Source organism: Aristolochia californica, unplaced genomic scaffold, assembly GCF_029961685.1.
Source record: "Aristolochia californica isolate CCGP_79_NKW_82.1479 unplaced genomic scaffold, dmAriCali1.0.hap1 SCAF_10, whole genome shotgun sequence".
Taxonomy (NCBI): Eukaryota; Viridiplantae; Streptophyta; class Magnoliopsida; order Piperales; family Aristolochiaceae; genus Aristolochia; species Aristolochia californica.
In genome coordinates this window covers 22,695,669-22,716,876 of record NW_027181771.1, presented here as the reverse complement: position 1 = coordinate 22,716,876, position 21,208 = coordinate 22,695,669, and the positions used below count along the sequence as shown (strand labels likewise).

Here is a 21,208-nt window from a genome sequence, read left to right as displayed (position 1 = left end):
CTAAAATAACAAAAAAAATTATTGTGTTAATCAATCTATTTTCTGGGCAAAAACTTGATTTGATCTATATCCCTGGATAGTTCAAATTAGAATTCGAGGTCAAGGGTGAGAATCTCCGTAGCTTCATCCAGGGAGGATGTTGTTGAAAGTGGGCTTGTTCCAAACTCGACCATTGTACTTAAGACTCTTCAGGTTCGGCTTACTTATCTCCATCTCTTCAGTCGAAGATTATCAATCTTCATTGCTTTCATTTTTTAGAGATTTGAGACCATTGAAAATGTAATGAGGCTCCTTTATGCATCAGGTAAAGTCGAGTGAATATATCGATGGACAAGAGAACAAACAATCCGGTTTTTTGAATTTCTTCATCCATCGAATATCACCAAGTTCAAGCTACTGAGCTCCTATTGCAGATAAGTCAATCCACCTTGTGAGATCAAATGAGTAGCTCTCACAGGGTTCAAAAAACAAATGAATATTCTGGTGTTGTTTGTGATATGATATCAATATTCTGTAACTCTCCAAATTCTCAATAAAATTGTAAAGACACGTTTTCTGTGTATAGTAATGAATCTTCTCGGGGCTGTACATTTATTCCATAACTTGTCCCCTCAACAGGATTGTTTGCTGCATTGAAGAGATGATTCACTACTTCCTCTCACCCCCTCAACCTCTTAAGCAAAACGAGAGTTGAGTGAAAATCCGAGAGATAACAGAAAATCAGATTGATTTTGGATCTTCAAAGAAACGAAAGCGATAATGACAAAATTGCAGAACCCAATTGTGATTTCCGTTTGACGAGTTGGAACCGATTTCAGTTAAACTCAATTAGTTTCGATCTTGACTATGACTCTTTGCCGAAAATCTACCGAGAGAATGTCTTTCTGCTGCTGTAAGTCGCTGCTCATCTAATCATCGTCTCTGCACGCTCAGCTCTGACTCCCACACGTGAGCCTCTTTGCTCTTGTCTCTTCTCTTTTATTTTTCGTTTCAGCCTTTTTTCCCTGTTCTTCTTCTTTCTTTTCCGTTTCAGTTGTGTTTCTCTTCTCTTCCGTATTTTCCACTTCAGGGCAGCTTTTCATCTGCGAATGAAGAAGATAAACCAGCGTGCCTTCATTGGATCATACTGGCGTTTCTTTTTTGTTTCACCTTCTTAATGTTGACTATTTATTAAAAATTATACACTGTTTTTTTTATTCATAATGGGAGCTTTTTTAATGCCCAATACTATTTTTGTTCCTACCATTATGTAGGGATTAAGATTTTGAATTTTGGCCGAATTAATTCAGAATGGAATGGATGAGCAAGGAGGAGAGGATTTCTCTATATCTATGATAAAAATTGGCATATCAAGAACGTATTGTTTATATGTATGATGCATTAGTTGATGCATATTGTATTTAAGCATTAATTTTATTTATTATTGGTATTTAAGGTTTAGGGTTTAGGGTTGCGGCTCAGAATTGGGTTTTTGAAAACATGGCCTTGAACACACAGGTCAAGGAACAAGGTTGTGGGAAAAAGAAATGAGCAGGGTTGGAATTGGTCAAGGTGGGGTTTAGAGGTCATGTTTGGAGTGAGGGTTAGATTTTGGTTGAGAACAAGGTCAAGGAAACTGAAACACATGTGGGTAAGAATCAATTTTCTACTTTTGGAACTTTTACAAGCTTGAGTTTTTTTTTTGAAAAGCTAAATACAGTTTCGAATAAGATGGAGTCGAGGGAAAGGGAGCAACCTCTATCCAAAATCCAAAATTTTTTTGAGCCTTGGCTTGGAGGCATACCTACATCACGAAAATTCTAACCCTTAGAGATCTATTTTAGGTTGGGTCCTTTTGGGATAACATTTGAGGTTCTAGGTGATTTGGGTTTCCAAGCTTGTTATTCAAACTTCTTTTGGGTTACTACAACCTTTCCGGTTGATTTGGGTACCCCAAGTTTGTTTGATGCCTTTTTCATTCTTAATTTCATAAATGTGGGCATAGTGACTGCTCTCATTGCAATAGTGGCATCTAATGTGAGGAATGGGAGAAAATTTCTTGTTTTACTTTGTACTCTTCTTTCCAACTTTCTTCTTAGATGTGGATTTGAGAGATAGAAGTTTGACTTGATGTTCTAAGTCTAAACTCTTCTTTTCAAATGCAAGTCAATCACATGTTAACTTGTCTATCAATTCATTTTGTCATGAGGCACTTGCTATATATCTTTCATTAGCCTCCAACAAGCTCTTCTTTGAGCCTTGCAATCTCATGTAATTGAGCATTGATTTTCTCTTTATATTTGTTTAGACAATGAATAGACTTTTTTCTTCAATTGCATCCAAAAATGAGATCAAGACTTTCTTCTTTTTGTTCTTGGGATCTTTGCTTGTAGATGGGGTTCTTTCTTCAAGCTTTGGATATTTGTTTTTTCTATGTCCTAGTTTCCCACACTCAAAACAAACATCAGTAACCTTATAGAATTTGTCATTTTGAGTTCTATATTGGCCTTTTATGAAATTCTTATTTTTCCTATAGATTCTTTGAAGATGTCTAGTGATGAAACTTACTTCATCAGAGCTCTCTTCACTAGAGTTACTTTCAACACTCGTCTTTGGCTTAAGAGCAATTTTCTTAGCTTGCTATTCCTCAAAATCTTGAGGTTCCATCTCATAAGTGAGAAGGATTCAAAATAGTTACTCTAAGCTTATAGTTCTAAAGTTATCATTCTCATGCACGGTTATCTTCCTTCCCTCCTATAACTTTGGAAGTGCCTTGAGTAGCTTGTCATTTTGTCTATACAAGGAAATCTCTTCTCCTAGAATGTTCAACTCATAAATTATATGAGTGAACCTAGAGTTCATCTCAGCTATTGACTCACCTAGTTTCATTTTGAATTCATCTTCTTGGGCTAGCAATAAGCTAATTCTAGAGTCTTTTACTCTAGTGATTCCTTCATGTGTGACCTTTAGTTTTTCCCAAATTTTCTTGACAATTTTACATGTGGGGACCCTATTGAACTCATTTGGTTCTAGGTTTAAGGCCTTAAAGTTTGTCTTGAGCTGCTCTTTCTCTTTTCTAGTTAGCTCATTGAATTCATTTTCAATCGGAAGGCCATATTCAAGTTTTTGAGGCTCAAAAGGACCATTCTTGGTTACATGCTATATGTCCAAATTCATAGATTGAAGGAAGAATTCCATTCTTACCTTCTAATATCCATATTTTTTTTCCATTGAACAAAGGTGGATAGTTGGCATATTGTTCTTCGGGAAGGAGCAATTTGTCTTGAGATGCCATTTATTCTTTTTTCAAAATCACGAGGATTTTGATTTCAATTAAGTGTTTGGCCCACTATGATACCAATTGTTACCCCAATGGCTTCTCAAGGGGAGGATGAATTGAGAATATTGAATTAAAATTAAGTTGTACATGTAATAAAAATCATGCATAAAAGTAATTCGATGTAAAACAAAACATGTACACACCATAGGAGACAAAAAAAATTTGTTATTGAAGTTCCCCTATTGGTATTCACTGCGAGAGAACCATTGCTTGGGAAATTCCACTATTCAAAAGCTCAAATAGCCGAAATTACATAAAGAGATATCAGTTTTCTTTAAACCATGTGTAGCTCAATACATGTATTTTACAACACCAATCTTCCCAAGAGATTGCTACTAGATTCTAGCTCTAGCTGGCCATTTGTATCTTGATTCTATGGGTTCTAGATGTACCTTTCATAAATTTAAGTAAATATAAAGGAAAAATGTACACCCTTACTTGGAGAGATCATTCTCCTTGAGAGATCCAAGCTTCCTCTTCCTTGGCAACACAATGTGAAGTGATTGAAGGAGCTTGACTATATGAAAGCAAGGATGGGATAGAAAGAGACGTGAAATTTCAAAGAATATGACTCCTTCCTTCACTCTAAAGCATTTTTAAGAGATTTTGGAAGATTGGGAGTAAATGCTTAGGATATTTTCAAATAAATTCTCATTAAAATTTTCAATACAATGTTTGGTGGGGTATAAAAAACTTCCCCAACTCGAACTAGTCATTTTTTGCCCGTTAGAAAAAATCAGTACTTTGATTGGTCAATAATTGTTATGTGACTAATCGATCAATTGATCATAAAAACTACTTTTCTGTTAGACAATGACATATTGATTGATGGACTGATTGATCAATATGTTATAGTTGGTCTAGAAAAGTTAAGTTACTCATTCATTGACTAGGGGATGATTGATCAATCAGAATTCCCTTTGACTGTGCAATACAAATATGATCGATTAGTGCATTTCCTATTATCAATCATGCTTTATGCCCCTGACTTGCAAGATTCTGTTTGATCGGCAAGATTCTATCTGATCAATCAATCAGGTGGGGTAATCAATCATACAATGTAAAATTTGTTTGCCTAGGTGGAATTGATCAATCAATCCAAATGGGATGATTGATCAGACTCTATAGCATGAAATAGTCATGTTCTAGATGATGGATCAATCGACTTCGGTTTCTCAATCATGCTTTATATTTTTGGCCCCTACAGTTCTAGATGATCGATCACTCCAGTGTCAGTTCAACTATGTTGACATTTAAAATACGAGAATGTTTTTTTCTCTAAGTTTTCTAACAAGTTCTAAGTGATGTTCTTAAACATAGCTATATGCATTTTGTGACTTAAAGCTCCAATTTCACAATAGTACTTAACGAAGGGAGTTTAGGAATACTCTCTTACATTGCGACTGAGTATGGACATTTAACTTTTACATTTGAACTCTAGTCTTCTCGTTGTCTTCTTCCTTGTGGGTGCTTCTTCTAGTGATGTACTTCAATGATGCTTGCGATCTTGTGTAGGCTTGATCGTTGTGAAGTTTTAAACCTTGAGATACATTGACTCTTGAAGGTGAAATATCTGAATACTTAGTTTTTCAAATTGTTAGATCAATTTATATTTTTTATCATAAAAAATAACATAGGAGTCAACCTATGCTCAACACTTAGCCATGAATTTGAAGTGCCTCACATTCATACTCTATGATCCACTTGTCCCATAGTCTAAAGTTAGAAGAATGGAGGTCTTCAAATTGAGTTTTTTAAGCAAGCTAAGTATTTGCTTTTACATTCATAGTTATTTTAGTACTTTGTTTGGTTGATTTGAGTTTTGATAAATTACTTTATCTGAGTTTTGAATTTTGATATCAAAACTCTTTGAAGAGATTATCATAAACTTTTAATTTTTATACATAGTGGTGCCAATCTTATTGGTAGAACCACTTAAGTATTTTTTATATTATATTATGTTGTTCCATTGATCTATCTGTCTATCAAGAGGCATATTGTGCTTGATTGAAAAGCAAGAGATTTATGTAGTCTTAACTTGCTAAGCATCTATACTTAGTGTTGTCGTAAGTCCCTATGTGGACAAGTGTTGTTCTTGTCATAAGATCTATGTGGGCTAGTATTTGCTATTGCCATAAGACCCTGTCTGGGAAGGTGTTGTAGTTTCCATAAGTCCATATGTGGGCAAGTATTGTTGTTGATGTTCCTATTGTTGTTGTTGTTGTTGTTATTTGTTTTGTTGTTGTTGTTGTTGTTATTTGTTTTGTTGTTGTTGTTGTTGTTGTTGTTTTAGTAAGTCCTTGTGTGAAAAAAGTGTTGTTATAGGTTTTTTATTTAGAGTTGGTTAACTATAAGCCCCTAACCGTTAGGGGAAGGTGTTGTAATTGAACCTATGTGGTTCTAATTTGTAGATATCGTTTGGCTTTACATAGTGGATCTTTTAACTCCAAGGTAAGAGATCCCTGGGCGTAGAGCCACAATCTAAAATAGTGATTGTGAACCACTTTACATATTGGTGTTGTGGATGAGATTATGCTAGATTGTTTTAAAGTTCATAATTTTTTAGTAAACCTATTCACCCCCTATAAGTTTACTTTGAACGAATCCTTTTCAAACTCTGTCTTAAGTCTCATGCCAAGTGTTGATAGCTATGTGATGAAAAATCCATAGGAACTAATTCTTAGTTGTGTTTGTTTTCTTGTGAGTGTGGCAAACACATGCATGGGAAGGCGATCTCTACTCCTGAGTCTTACTCTTCTCCTCTGCTGCAAAACCTAAAGTTACACGAAGAAATATGAACATCAAAGACATGCCCAAGGAATGAATCATGAACATAGAAATCATGCCCATGGAAAACCTACAAGAAGATAGGTTCACACCTATGCAAAGGAGACATTATTCTCAGTCATGCAAGCCATGCAAAGGGGGATTTCTTCATGCATGGATGACTCTCAGCCCCCTCAAGGATCTCCTATAATTTGTTATCCTGCAATCACCCCATGAGGGACCCACCACAAGGAAAATTAGCTATTCAAGATTCTCCTACAAATTATACTCAATTAATCAAAATCAATCAAGAATAATTATCCCTACAAATCACTCAATAAAAGGGAGATAATCAAGGACAAATGAATAACTGAAGTGAAGAAGATCAAGATCCAATAATCGTAGAAGAAGAATGAAAGGAACAACCCATTGATTTGTCCAAATTTGTAAAGACACCTAGATGACACTAAGACACTTCAATGTGTGGAATTCTAGACCTTTGTATTTCCTTTTTGTGGGATTTTGAAAAACTATGTAAACCCTTGTATACTTGAGTCTTCACACTGATTCAATTCAAGCAATTCTTTTTGTTCCTCTGTTGGTGGTTCGAAGACTTGTTCTTGTGCATTGAAGTGCCTTCTCAAATCTTCCATGATTGATTAAATTTTCTCACCTTCATCATGTTGAATTTATAGAAAAGAGAAATACTTCATTGACTTATTATAACCAGAGTACATAAACCTCTATTTATAATAGAGGAAGGTAGTAGAGTCCAATTACAATAAAATTACCTTTGTCCCAATTACACCCAAACTCTAACTCTTAAAGATATGTCCTAGTATAATTAAATAACTCAATATAGGTAAAAGACAAACATTACTCAAACTAGACTCTTCTAGGATGTGACCATAAGATAATGATGCCTTTGTGAATCCTTATTGATCCTCCAACTAATGTGATAAGGATGCTAGCTTGTGGTAAAGGGTCAAGCTACTGAACTCCTATTGCAGACAATTCAATCCACCTCGAGAGATCAAATGAGTAGCTCTCACAGGGTTCAAAAAACAAAGGAATATTCTGTTGGTGTTGTTTGTGATACGAAATCAATATTCTGTAACTCTCCAAATTCTCAATAAAATTGTAAAGATACGTTCTCTGTGTATAGTAATGAATCTTCTCGGGGCTATACATTTATTCCATAACTTGTTCCCTCAACAGGATTGTTTGCTGCATTGAAGAGATGATTCGCTACTTCCTCTCACCCCCTCAACCTCTTAAGCAAAACGAGAGTTGAGTGAAAATCCAAGAGATAACAGAAAATCAGATTGATTTTGGATCTTCAAAGAAATGAAAGGGATAATGACAAAATCGCATAACCCAATTGCGGTTTCCGTTTGACAAGTTGGAACCGATTTTGGTTAAACTCAATTAGTTTCAATCTTGACTATGACTCTTTACGAAAATGTACCAAGCGAACGTCTTTCTGCTGCTGTAAGTTGCTGCTCATCTAATCATCGTCTCGGCACACAGCTCTGACTCCCACACATTAGTCTCTTTGCTCTTCTCTCGTCTATTTATTTTCCGTTTCATCTTTTTTTCCCTGTTCTTCTTCTTTCTTTTCCGTTTCAGCAGTGTTTCTCTTCTCTTCCGTATTTTCCACTTCAGGGCAGTTTTTCATCTGTGAATGAGGAAGATAAACCAGTGTGCCTTCATTGGATCATGCTGGCATTTGTTTTTTGTTGCACCTTCTTAATGGGACGCATGCGATAGATCATTAAAACATTCAAATTCAAATTGTTGACTATTTATTAAAAATTATACACTGTTTATTCATAATGGGAACTTTGTTAATGCCCAATACTATTTTTGTTTCTACCATTATGTTGGGATTAAGATTTTGAATTTTGGAAAAATTAATTCAGAATGGAATGGATGAGCAAGGAGGAGAGGATTTCGCTGTATTCATGATACAAATTGTCATATCATGAATGCATTTTTTATATGTATAATGTATTAGTTGATGCATATTGTATTTATGCATTAATTTTATTTATTATTTTTATTTAAGGTTTAGGGTTTAGGGTTGTGGCTCAGAATTGGGATTTTGAAAGCATGGCCTTGACCACTCAAGGCAAGAAACATGGTTGTGGGAAAATGAAATGAGCAGGGTTGGAATTGACCAAGGTGGGGTTTAGAGGTCATGTTTGGAGTGAGGGTTAGATTTTGGTTGAGAACAAGGTCAAGGAAATAAAAACACATGTGGGTAAGGGTCAATTTTCTACTTTTGGAACTTTTGCAAGCTTGAGTTGGTTTTTGAAAACCTAAATATTGTTTTGAATAAGATGGAGTCGAGGGAAATGGAAGGAAGATGAAAGTGGGATTAGATTTCTAACCTCATTTTTTTTATAAGGTTGGGATTGTTCAATTTCTGGAAAAGAGAAAAGTTCACTAACTTGTTGAAATTTGAGTACAATGAGCATCTATTTATGTTGGAAGATATGATATAATTGTGGTGGCACTGATTCGATTAGTTTATGTTTTTTGTCTCTTTTTCACTCTTTTAAGGTGAAGGGCATAATTATATTATTATACTTTTATTCATTTGTAAATAGTGCTTTAAGGGGAGGGTTTGGACACAAGTCCATAATCTCATTCTCCTCTTGTTTTCTCCCCAACATGCCTTCTCACCTTTTGTCCATAGTGTAATCCATGGAGTCTTGAAAATCAACATGGTATCAATGCATTGATTTTCAAGACTCACAGATATGGTTTTCAGGATTCTAGAAACCCATTATTTTTCGTTGCTCATAATGCTGCTTCATTTCTCATCGTTGCTGGAATTTCGTTTTGATATTGTTGATCATCTCTGTTGTTGTTGTTGTTGAAAACTTCATTTTCCTTATGTTACTCATTCCAATGCTAGTGGACAAACTGTTGGAACCATGGTTTCCTCCTAATTGGCTCGTCTTCCTTCCAGCACCGCTCATTTTCTTCTGCTGCCTAGCATTACTATGCCATTACCAATCCTCTCTATTTGGCTTGGATGGTGCCTTTTTTTTTCATTGGAGAGACTACCCTATTTCTTCTGCACTACTCGTTGACATGCAGAAAGCATAGGTGTTGATAACAAGGGAGAAAATATTTTTGGAGAAGCTGCTATCTCAGTGGCATAGGCCATTGTTTTTCTTCTTCTCTTGATCGTTATCTTTTGGAGAAGAAGATGCTCTTCCATTATCTGTCATAGCATCGGTGTCTGATCTCTGAATCTCGTACCTCCATTGCTCATCCTTTGATCGGTGTCTAAAGAGAAGTCTCTGCTCCTCCATTGCTCGGCAGTTGATCACTTCCAACAAATCTTCCATCACTCGGTAAATCGACTGTTGGCTTCTGATATCTCTACCAAACTCATTGGACGAAAGTTGTTGTCATCTTCTGTCAACATCTATTGATCATTGGAGGCTGGCTTCTTTGCTCGGTTGGACATTAGCTGGCAAAGCGTGGTTGGTTTTATCAATGCCATCTTCAATATTAATTCTGGAAACTTACTATTCTTCATATGAGAACGACCAATTGTCTAGTAATGTTATTCGAGCCCTGGCATTTCATATTCCATTCCAAAAATTGCTTCACCAGATAGTTAGGCACTGGTGTGTCATTCTAAAAACGTTGTTGCTTCAAAGGAAGATATCTTTGTTCAACAAGACTTGCTGAAATGTTTTTGGATCCGTTTTTGGCTGAAAAATATTGCTTGATTCATCGTTTCTTCTCTTATGAGATCACATGGAAAATGATATTCCTTCCTGGCTTTGTTGTTCATGCTCAAAATTGATCTTTTGGTATCTTCGGATCTTCGTTATTGATCTTCCGATTCATTCCATTTTTACTCTGATTGCCAAGAATATATTTGCTCTACTCGGGAAGATATCTAGTTGTTTCCAAAAATATTTGATGTTCCTTTGTTCGGAAAGATCACGACAATGTGACAGTCAGTTTTCTCTCATTTTTTCTTTACGATCTCTCTGACAGCATTGCTTTGTTTGGAAATATTTCATATGACTCAGCTGATTGTTATTTGGTTATTGCTGCCTACCGAGTGGTATGCGTGATTTACTCATTTCGAGTTGGTTATTTCTTGAGTGTCAATTCTGTCGCTGTTACAGGAGACGACAACACCAGACTCTGCTGAGTTAATCCAATTAATCTATCAGGTTTGCATACTGATTCTGTTCATGGGTTATTTCCTGAGCACCAGCTTTGTTGCTGCTGTCGGAAATGATGACACCAAACTTGGACCGGGTTAACTCGAACACGACCCAACCTGACTCGGTCTACTTGCTCTCTTCTTGTGTTATACTGGTCTAGGTTCATATCTTCCTTATTCAAGGATGAACTCGCTATAAATTATTTCATGTGTCCTTATTACTCTTAAGGACTTCCATTACTTACCGGTTATTTGGGCACTGGCCCATTTGTCTTGCTACTATTGTGTCTCTTTGATTGAGACATTCTTATTGAAAAAAAACTCCTCAATTGTTTGCCTTGGGTTCATTATTTACTGATTGTTGTCGTCATTGGTTATTCTAATGAAGATTTGAATTTCTTACAAAAATAAAACACATAGTGAACCCAACATCCACACCCTATCTTCCTCATTACCCATTAGCCTTTCACATTCTTTTCTCCTATCGTCATTTATTTGACTCTCACTTACCCTTTTGGCCAAACCTTTCAGCATTGCATTGGTTGGTCCTTTTATTTATATGGGTGTTTGAAATCTTTTTGAGACTTTTTATTAGTACCCTTGGGTCTTGAAAAAAATAATATGGCAATTCCTACTTCAATTCAGACTCAAATACATCAAATCAAAAACTAGAGATTATATCAAATAAGAATTATGAAACGCCTAATAAGAAATTAAGACTGACCCCCTAAAACTCCTACATTAACCAACCTTTTGGCTTTTCTTAACAAAACTTTTCCCATTTAACCCGAAGGTGGCACCCCCCTCCCTTTCTCATGCTTGGCGTCCAAATTCCAAAAATTACCCTATTAAACTTTACTTACCCCTAGTAATCTCCTTGCTCATCTTATAATACAAACATTAAGGATTACATTGTATACACTAATGCCTTGGAGTCATTTGTATGTCTTTCAAAGAAGCTCCATTGGGAAGTTTTACTTTTTATTAGGTATAAAATACTATTTTATAATTTTAATTAGGGTATTACATTTTGATGTAAGGGTACGTTGGATATATATGGTTAGGAGTTTTTGCTAATAGCTTGTGAGATTTGTTAGTACATATGTACTAGCAATGGGTTGGTTCCCTTCCCATGGACAAACCATTCTTCCATGTAGACCAATTTCATTTATCCTTTTCATGTTATTAGAGGGGACTAATATCACTAACAAATTTGAAGTCCCTATTTACACGTTTACTCCTCTCCTCGCTATATCGAATCCAAGGGGTGGGCACAAGTAGGATTTGTAGAGTTCTTGAAAACCTAAATTCCGATACTAAAGCTTGACCCTGAAACCCAACCATTCCCCTTTCTCTAAACCTTGTCTCCACTTCATTTCCTTTTCTCTCAACCTCGTCCTCATTTCAAGTGAGAAAGAGAAAATATGACTATTATGTTACAAGCTCTTGGATTACTATAATTCTAGGAAAAGAGATCAAAATGACAAGGAAAAGAGGAAGGGGAGAGAAAAAATAAAAGAGGGTTATGAAAGAGACTTACAATTACTTCAATCAAAGGGACGATAGATAAAATTAATTAGCAAGATAAAAATTAGTAAATTAACTAGCAGAAAATTAAAAAGGAAATAAATTAAACAAACAAAATTCAATGCAGCAAACAATCCTATTGAGGGGAGAAGTTATGGAACAAATATTAACCTCAGAGAAGATTCATTATTATACACTGAAAACTTGTCTTTACAATTTATTTGAGAATTAGGGGAGTTACAAAATATTGACTTTGTATGATAAACAACACCAACAAGATCAGCAACCTGTGAGACAATATTATTCATCTGTTCTTTGATCCAGATGAGAGCTACTTATTTAATCTCTCAATGTGGATTGATTTGTCTACAATAGGAGTTCGAGGAGCTTGAACTTGATTTGAGTGGGGTTAAGTAGTTTGAACTTGATGATTATCAGAGGATGAAGAAATTCAAAAAACTAGACTGTTTGTTCTCTTGTCCATCAATATCTTCACTCAACTTAACCTGATGCAAAAAAGGAGCCTCATTACGATTTCAAGGGACTCAAATCTCAAAGTCAAAGGAGTTGGAGAGCTTGTGCTTGATTTGAGTGGAAGTGTAAGGCACTCCGACACGACATATGATGATGATATCAGGTGGGGGATGAATAAATGAGGAATGCCAAACTCTTTGTTCTCTTCTCCATCAATATTATCTCTCGACTTAACTTGGTGCATAGTCGAGCCTCTCCGCATGATTTCAAAGGTTTCCAAGCCCTAAGAAGTGTTGTTCTCTATGGTATGACCCTTAATGGTGTTCAATTAGGTGAGATAATTTGACTTGACTTTAAGTTACCACGACTCCCTGAAGTCACTGAAGAGATTAATAGTGGAGTCATGTTTCGATGTCATCACAAACTCTTATTTCTTGTCCATCAATATCTGCATTCAACTTTACCTGATGCATGAAGGAGCCTCATTACGATTTCAAGGGAGTGAAATCTCTAAAAAGTGAAAGTAGTGAAGATTGATCATCTTCGGCCCAAGAGATGAAAATAAGTAAGCCAAACTTGAAGAGTCTTGAGTAGAAGGGTAGATTTTTTGACAAGCCAATTTTCAAAGACATCCCCTCCCTGAATGAAATTACTAAGATGCTCATCCTTGACCTCGATTTCTTCTTTGATCTACCAAGCATTTCCGTCGTGACTATTGAAGGCATCAAAGAAGGTGACGCCAACATGGAATATGATCCGAGACATGTTCCAAAAGCCAAGCCTTGCCCAGAAGCAGTCTGGCCAACCAGGCGTATCCACGGGCTCAAAAACCTGATACAGCTCATGAAGCAGCTGATTCAAAAAAAGAGAAGCTTCATCTACAAGACCTCCGTCCCATTGACGATTATCTCTAAAAGCTATAAAGAGACTCCGGCCTCCGTCCAGACCAGTCTTGAAGTTACGCTGAAGAAACTCCTCGGAAGAAATATCCCCTTCAGCAAAACAACAAAGGAAAGCTTCTGCCAGATGGCCCAGAAGACTTTTTCTAAGGAGCACACCTGTAAACTGTGCACAGAAAGGCATCCATGGATGTAAACCACTAGAACTCATGTTTTTAAAATTGAATGCTCAACCCAGCCAGCTGCTACCTTGAACCATCACATTTGTCAAATTGAATGCTCAACCCAGCAGCTACTACCTTGAACCATCACATTTGTCAAATTGAATGTTCAACCCAACCACTTCAGCATCTATACCGGTTGGGTTGAGCATTTCAATTTGAAAAATTGGATAGTTGAACTTGTCAATATCTTAGGTAATAGCGGAGCTCCAATAAAATTCTTGTCAGGACCCCGTCGTGTTTACCTATTATAAGCAAGAAAATGAACTTAAATAGAGTTCAGATGATTTAAGAAAGCACATTTAAAGAAAAAAAAAAAAGCAAAGAGGATTCAAATAGCGATAGTGAGAGCATCAGAATTGCACATTTTAAACAGATTGATTGAATGAGAAAAAGGCTTACAAATGGATCGATTGCAGTACAGTAATCCAATCTCCTAGAAAAAAAGAGGATCACAACTTTGAATAGCTATGTTGTTCCTCTTCTTTGCTGCAATTTCTTTACAAAACGCAAAAGAAGAAAAAGATAAAAGGAAAATAAAACACTCTTGATTCTCTTTCCCTCTACTCTCATTATTCTTATGTCTCTCCTGCTTTATATAACTCTTGTTTACGCATTTCTGATGGTAACAAACAATGCAAACCTGACGACGGGGCATGACAGATGTTGCTGTGTCAGCAACCGTTTCAGGATGGAAGCAAAAAGTGCCATTAGGCAAACAGCCACATGGACGAGCGCTGTTAGAACCGAACTTGGCCCATCAGTCCGATCATAATTGAACTGGGTAAGATTAAGTCCGATTCAATGCTTACAAAAGTTATGTGAAAAAATGCAGTTATAGCAGTCAATCAAACTGCTGACTTATATCTAATGAGACGATCGAGTGCGCTACATCTCCCATTACCGTTCGATCACAGTTAACTTCATCCAATGGTTGTTTCTTATTAGAAATATTTTTACAAAATTGCAACGGAATATAAAAGCTAAAGTAAACCCTAACACTCGTAACGCTCGTGGCTCTTTCCCTCTCAGAACTACATCACAATTTTACTGCTCTCTTAGTATCACATGATTACATAGCTTAGGCCTAACAAAACCCTTGTATGGCTTTTTCTATTTCTCTATAAAAATAAATATGACCAATCGCAGTCCGAATGTTTATACAAAAGATTTCTTCTTCTTCTTTTTTTAACTTTTCACTATTAAATAGTGTCCATAAATCGCACGAAAGGTTCCCAAGGATTATTAATAATAATCAAGTCTTTAATTTATTTATTTTAATAATTACCTAAAAATATTTTCTGTAACATTGGGATAAGAATAAATCATCTATGAGATAATAATGTAATTATATAATAAATTATATTTAATAATTGGTATTAACTAATTACTTGATCAATAACTCAATTAGTCACTTCACAAGTCATATTACATTAACATGACTTGATCAATTTATAATGTGCATCAATATGATCATGCAAATTATTATACTCTCACTAATTAATAATTTAAATCGCGAACCAAATAGTTATATTTAGTTTATAGTTTACTTTTTCTAACTTTGAAAGTATTTCCATCAATATACAAAGAATTTATGTGTATCTCACTAATTAATTTCTATTTTCTATTTTAAGAAAATCTATAGAAAAAGTTTTTTATCAAAATGAATATATATAAGGATAATTTAAAAAATTTAATAATATCAAATAAATTACTTAATTAAAATATATTAATTAATTTTTATATTATGTTAACCAAATTAAGTTGATTGATCATTTAATTTGTTTTAATTTAACTTTAATATTTTAATTAAATATTTTCTTAAAATACAACAAATAAATTATAATAATATTTAATGAAAATTTAAATTCTAATTTTAATTGTTTTATTTATTCCATTAATAAGAATCTTATCTCATTTCAAATAAAAGCACTATTATACTTGATTAATGACTTACATAGCACTATGTTGGTAGTAAGAGGAAATGTTAAATATAACTATATGTGAGAATAGGTGATTAATTATCTGTGATTATATTTTTTTCCTACTTATTCTCGATAAAATTATTCCATCTAGAATAATATATATTTCTTGATGATTTTTGAAATTCGCTGAGAATAAGTGAATATTTATCTGTAATGTTTTTGTTTCTCTACTTATTTTCAATGAAATTGTTTTCTCGAGAATAGCATATATTAACCAGAATTTTTAAATTTTATCAATAATAAGTAGATATTTCTCAATTAATTTTTGTTGTTAATATTTCCTACTTATTCTTGGAAAAATTATTTTGTTGAGGAAAAATATATTTCTCAATGATTTTTTATTTCATAGAGAATAGTGGATATTTTTTATTTTTTCCTAACTATTTCTTAGAGAAATTACTTCTCTAAGAATAGTATATATTTCACAAAGATTTTTAATTTCACTAGCAATAAGTGATTTTTTATTTTTATTTTCCCTTCTTTTTTTTGGTGAAATTATTTGATCGAGAATAGCATATATTTCTAAGAGATTTTTAAAAACTTCCAATAATTAGTTTATATTTTTGTTTTGTCTTTCTCAAACTTATTCTTTGAGGTTTTTTTTTTGTCGTGAATAGTATATATTTCTCGGTGATTTTTTAATTACTTTGAGAATAAGTGAATATTTTTATTTTAAATTTCCCCTCTTATTCTTGGTGAAATAATTTTTCAAAAATAATATATTTTTTTGTTAATCTTTGAATTTATTTGAGAGTAACTGAATTATTTTTCTTTTTAGTTTTGACTAGAATATCTTGGTGATTTTTTAATTTCATTGAGAATAATTGGTTCTCTCCATTTAGTGGGAATCTGTTTCTCGACAACATTCAAATTTTATCGAGAAATATATACTTATCTCAAAAAAAAATCATGGAGAAGAAAAAAATTTGAGAAACATTAATTTTCCTATAGCATAAGAAGTTAGAGCAACTCAATTGAAGATGGCTATGAACTACTTCCGATAAGCACACTTCTACTTAGGTTGTATGATTTGAATGTAAGTTGAATTATGTCTAAACATGTAGCCTTTGCATGAAGTCTTGTTTACTTGAATGGGACACAATCATGTTCAAGCTAGGGAGTAAAAAGTATATAATCAGAAAAGAGTAAATGATTTTATATATTGTGTTGGCCCCAAGATCCCTATTAAGATAATATTACTAATGATATATGTTAAGTATGAGGCGCATAAAAAAAACCCTTTAAAAAAATTTCTAACAGCATATTCGTTCGATCCACCATGGCCCATTTCAATGATCCATAGAAAAGGGAAGAAATTTGCTCATACTAGAAAGCGCACCATCAACATCTAGTAGCACCATTTGACTTAAAAGACAAAGGAAGAATCATTTTTTTTGGAAACAACCGGTCCAAAAAAGGCAGGAAGAATAAAATGAGCAAAAGGAGATGACCATATAGGAAGAAATAAAAATTGAAGTGCCAATAGTCGAAGTTGTCAAACCCATCTATAAAAATCAAGCATAATCAGTGAAAAAAAATGAAAGCCTAAAATTAAAAGATAAAATTAAGGAGTCAAGCATGTGGTGAAATCGGAGCAAGAAGAGTTGACCACTATGGAAGGAATCGACCACATGTCATGATAGAGTGAGCATGTTACGGTCCCGGGTCATGGATCGAGTAACACGGCGTGGGATTTGTGAATCCAGTACTGTTACTGAGTTGTTGGACTTGGTAAGGGGGGTTAAAGATCCCTTCTTTGGCTAATTTTCCACCAGTGATCAGTCTCCCTTTTTATGAACTCATTCTAATGTTAAAGTTATAGCTAGAATGGAATTAATTCAGGTGGAGAGATAATGGAAGAATACCTGTTATTCCTCATGTAAATCAGGGTTTCAACCCTGATTTGATGCAGCTCATGCTTGGATTTGAAGGCCTAGCATAGGGGGCAGCCTTGGCTCACATTGATGGATGTTCTGGCTTTGTTTCCGTGATGATTCCCCAACAAGAGGAGTTGCTTTAATCCTTCATGTGGAAGAACCAGAACTCTTCCCTTTTTGCTGCTCGTCAAGAGGGAATTGAACCCTACTTGTTGTTGATGCTGATGAGGAGGGAAGACCGTCTCTTTGGGCTCGGGAAAGGGGCAAGAAGCTCCTCATCTTAGTATGGATGATGATGGATGAAGTTGGGTGAAGATGGATGGCAATGGAGGGTGAAGGATAGGTTGGATTTTTGGAGTAAACCATAAACTCGATATCAAGAGGTGATCTCAACCTATTTACACTAGGTTATTCTAAAATCTCAAAGCTTACCTATTTCATTCATTCATTTCCCTTAAATAGATCACATCATGGGGTTTTAGGGTTAGGGTTACAATAATTCCCCATAATACCCCTACATATAAAACTAATTAGAAATAACTCCTACTTAAAACAATATAAGAAATAAATCCTACTCAAAGTAATATAAGAAATAAATCCTATTGAGTGAGTTGTTGTTGCCTCCTTCGTTGTGGGACTCGGTGTGCTATTGAGTCCACAACATCTGTCTCCCCATGGAGAAAGAGCTTGTCCTCAAGCTCAAAAGGTGGGTAGACCAGTTTCAAGATGTCGACATGTTCCCATGTGGCAGCGTTGGGGTCAGTGTCCGTCCACTGAACGAGAATCTCCCGATGGTCATTGGGCAACCGCGCGTGTAACACCGCGGCTGGGTCATGAATAACCTTGCCATGATCAACCGGTGGTAGGAATGAAGCAGATGTAGGCTGCGCCTTGGAATGTGGCTTCAAAAGAGAGAAATGAAACACATCATAAATTTTGGCCATGTCCGGTAATTTGAGTTGATAGGCGACTGGTCCCACACGTCGAAGAATGAGAAACGGTCAAAAAAATCGGGGAGAGAGCTTATGACGTGGAGGTCCCGCAAGAGACTGCTGACGGTGGGGCTGGAGCCGTAGCCACACATACTCCCCATTCTCAAAAGAGACCTCACGGTGGCCTTTGCCGTAGACATCCTTCATCTGAGCTTGGGCGCGTAAAAGCCGTTCTGTGATATTCTGTAGCAGTAGATCCCTGTCCATGAGCGCCTGATCAATCACGTCCATGCAGGTGGACCCTAGGTTGTATGAGAGAAGGCGAGGTGGACCCCGGCCATATATAACCCAGAAAGGAGTGGCTTCCAAGGCAGAGTGGAACGAAGTGTTGTAACAGTTTTCGGCCCATAAAAGCCATTGAACCAATTGCCGCGAACGATCACCCACCAAGCACCGTAGATACATCTCGATGGTACAGTTCACCACCTCTGTCTGTCTGTCTGTCTGTGGATGATAGGCGGAGGAGAACTTCAATTTAGTCCCACTCAAGCGAAAAAGTTCCCGCCAAAAGGTGCTCGTGAAAACTGCATCTCTGTCACTCACAATGGATTCTGGAATGCCATGTAAGCAGACTATCTAATCCAGGAAAGTCTGAGCAACCCGTGTTGCTGTATAAGGATGAGCCAGCGGTATAAATGTCCATACTTGAAGAATCTATCAACCACCATGAAAAGTACGGATTTGCTGGAGGACAGGGGTAGACCTTCCACAAAATCCATCGAAATATCGGCCCAAACCTGGTTAGGAAGGGCCAGAGGCTGGAGAAGACCTGCTAAACTCAAGTGCTCGGCTTTGTTGTGCTGGTAGACCTGACAGTCACCCACATAAGTCACAATAGAGGGTTTCATGGCTTGCCAGTAAAAATCATCTCGAATTCTGTGCAAGGTCGTTTGTATCCCCTCGTGTGTACTATCATGGTAGGCCGAGAGAATAGCTAGAATCAACTCAGACTCAGGTTGAAGGCAAAGCCGCTACTCATAATAAATAAGTGAATCCTGGATGGACCACTTCAAATTCATTGTCCCTTCAGAAATCTTCTGATGCAGTCCCTGCAGTGCAGGGTCAGTGGCATGTGCGTCTCTCACCAAGTCCACAATAAGAAATCTCGGTTGGATGATCGAATAGACCGACTGCTGATCCTCAAAACACTGTGACAAGGCATCTGCCACCTTATTTAATCTCTCCACATGATATTCCACCTAGAAGTCAAACCCCAACAACTTACTGATCTAGTGTTGTTGTGGTGATGTCGTCAAATGTTGTTCTAGTAGAAATTTAAGGCTGTAGTGATCAGTGCGTATGAGAAAAGCCTAGCCCCAGAGATAAGGCCTCCAATGTTGGACCGCCTTGGCCAAACCAATCAATTCGTGCTCATAGGCTGCCAGCTTGTGATGACGGACTGCCAACTGTCTGCTAAAATACTCAATAGGAGGGCCCAACTACTATAAAACGACCCCAATGCCCACGCCCGAAGCGTCGCGCTCTACCATGAACAATTTGTCAAAGTTGGGTAGTTGTAATACTGGCGCAGATGCGAGGGCAGTTTTGAGTGCCACAAACGATTTTGTGGCCTCCTCATTCCAAATAATGGAATTTTTCTTGAGTAGACTGGTCAATGGTGCTGCCACTGGCCCATAGTTCTGAATAAATTTGTGGTAGTAGCCCGCAAGACCCAAAAAACCCAGTAATGCAGAACACGACTGTGGCTGCGGCCACTCGTGAATAGCTCGGATCTTCTCAAGATCCACCATAACCCACTCATGTGAGATAATGTGTCCCAGATACCCCACATGTGAAGCCGCAAAAGAACACTTGGAATGTTTCAAATATTGCTGATGTGCTCGTAACAAGTCGAAAACAATCCTCAAGTGTGCCAAGTGCTCCTCAACCGACTTGCTATATATCAAAATATCATCGAAAAATACAAGAACAAAATTTTGAAGATAAAGGCTAAATACCTCATTCATCAAAGCTTGAAAATTGGAGGGTGCATTGGATAACCCGAACGACATGACGACGAACTCAAAGTGGCCATGGTGCATGTGGAATGCCGTCTTCTTGATATCAGAGGGGTGCATCCGGACCTGATGGTATCCCAAATGGAGGTCGAGTTTAGTGAATAACCACGACCCATGTAACTCATCCAGGAGCTCATCCACTACCGGAATCGGAAACTTGTCTTTTACTGTCTGCACATTCAACTTCCGGTAATCCATGCAGAACCACCATCTCCCATCATGTTTCTTCACAAGTAAGACGGGTGAAGAGAACGGGGAGCGACTGGGACAAATAAGACCTTATTTCAACGTATCCTGGCACTGACGCTCTATCTCGTCCTTCTGAAGGTGTGGGTAATGGTACGGTCACACGACCACTACCTCAGATCCTGGTTTCAGACAGATCTTGTGGTCACAGTGCCTCATGGGAGACAAACCCCAAGGCTCCTAGAAGAGGTCAAAGAACTCCTCAACCAGACCCTCATTAGTACTGTCAGGCTGTTCATGTGTCTGCAACGTGTGCATGCGGTGGGCCCTGTCCACCTGACAACCTTGGAAGAGCACCCAACTCCTGGCCAAATCAAAGCTCATGGTTAAAGCCGAAAAGTCCCACAGAATGGGCCCCAATGTTTGTAACTATTTAATACCTAATACCATATCAAATCCCGCCAGGGGAATAAAAAAAAAATTCAGCATTAAACTAAGTAGAGCCAATGGAAAAATTTACCGCCTTACTAATCTCATAGCTAGGGACCTTCTCGCCATTGGCCACTGAGACGGTGGCTATCGGATGAGTGTGTATCTGGAGCTGGAGATGCTATGCGGCTGTCAAACTCAAAAAATTATGTGTACTCCCTGAGTCGACTAGTCCCACCAGTTCTCGGTCGATGACATGAGGTCAAACTTGCATTGTATTAGGCGATTTCTGGCCAGTAATAGCATGCAAGGAT

General features: G+C 36.7%; 2 protein-coding genes across 2 annotated transcripts; both read right to left on the bottom strand.

Moving 5' to 3' along the window:
- Window positions 1-2,733: 2,733 nt before the first annotated feature.
- Window positions 2,734-4,461, bottom strand: LOC137942911 (uncharacterized). The gene is made up of 3 exons (XM_068788633.1): window positions 4,441-4,461; window positions 4,309-4,341; window positions 2,734-3,138 (listed from the first exon to the last, which is right to left on the bottom strand). The coding sequence occupies exons 1-3, from the start codon at window positions 4,459-4,461 to the stop codon at window positions 2,734-2,736; spliced, it is 459 nt and encodes a 152-aa protein (XP_068644734.1).
- Window positions 4,462-18,270: 13,809 nt separating this feature from the next.
- Window positions 18,271-20,849, bottom strand: LOC137942910 (uncharacterized). The gene is made up of 9 exons (XM_068788632.1): window positions 20,802-20,849; window positions 20,629-20,705; window positions 20,263-20,541; window positions 19,943-20,072; window positions 19,658-19,744; window positions 19,267-19,460; window positions 18,999-19,170; window positions 18,862-18,915; window positions 18,271-18,705 (listed from the first exon to the last, which is right to left on the bottom strand). The coding sequence occupies exons 1-9, from the start codon at window positions 20,847-20,849 to the stop codon at window positions 18,271-18,273; spliced, it is 1,476 nt and encodes a 491-aa protein (XP_068644733.1).
- Between the last annotated feature and the right edge of the window lie 359 nt (window positions 20,850-21,208).

Coding starts and splice junctions, on each gene's coding strand:
- LOC137942911 (XM_068788633.1), bottom strand. CDS start 4,461: ATGACTATTTCATGCTATAGA. Junction 4,342..4,440: donor TGACTATTTCATGCTATAGA/GTCTGATCAATC, acceptor TTGATTGATCAG/ATAGAATCTTGCCGATCAAA. Junction 3,139..4,308: donor GATCAAACAGAATCTTGCAA/GTCAGGGGCATA, acceptor TTGGACATATAG/CATGTAACCAAGAATGGTCC.
- LOC137942910 (XM_068788632.1), bottom strand. CDS start 20,849: ATGAGCTTTGATTTGGCCAGGAGTTGGGTGCTCTTCCAAGGTTGTCAG. Junction 20,542..20,628: donor GGATCTGAGGTAGTGGTCGT/GTGACCGTACCA, acceptor TATTTGTCCCAG/TCGCTCCCCGTTCTCTTCAC. Junction 19,171..19,266: donor GGGACAATGAATTTGAAGTG/GTCCATCCAGGA, acceptor CTACCATGATAG/TACACACGAGGGGATACAAA.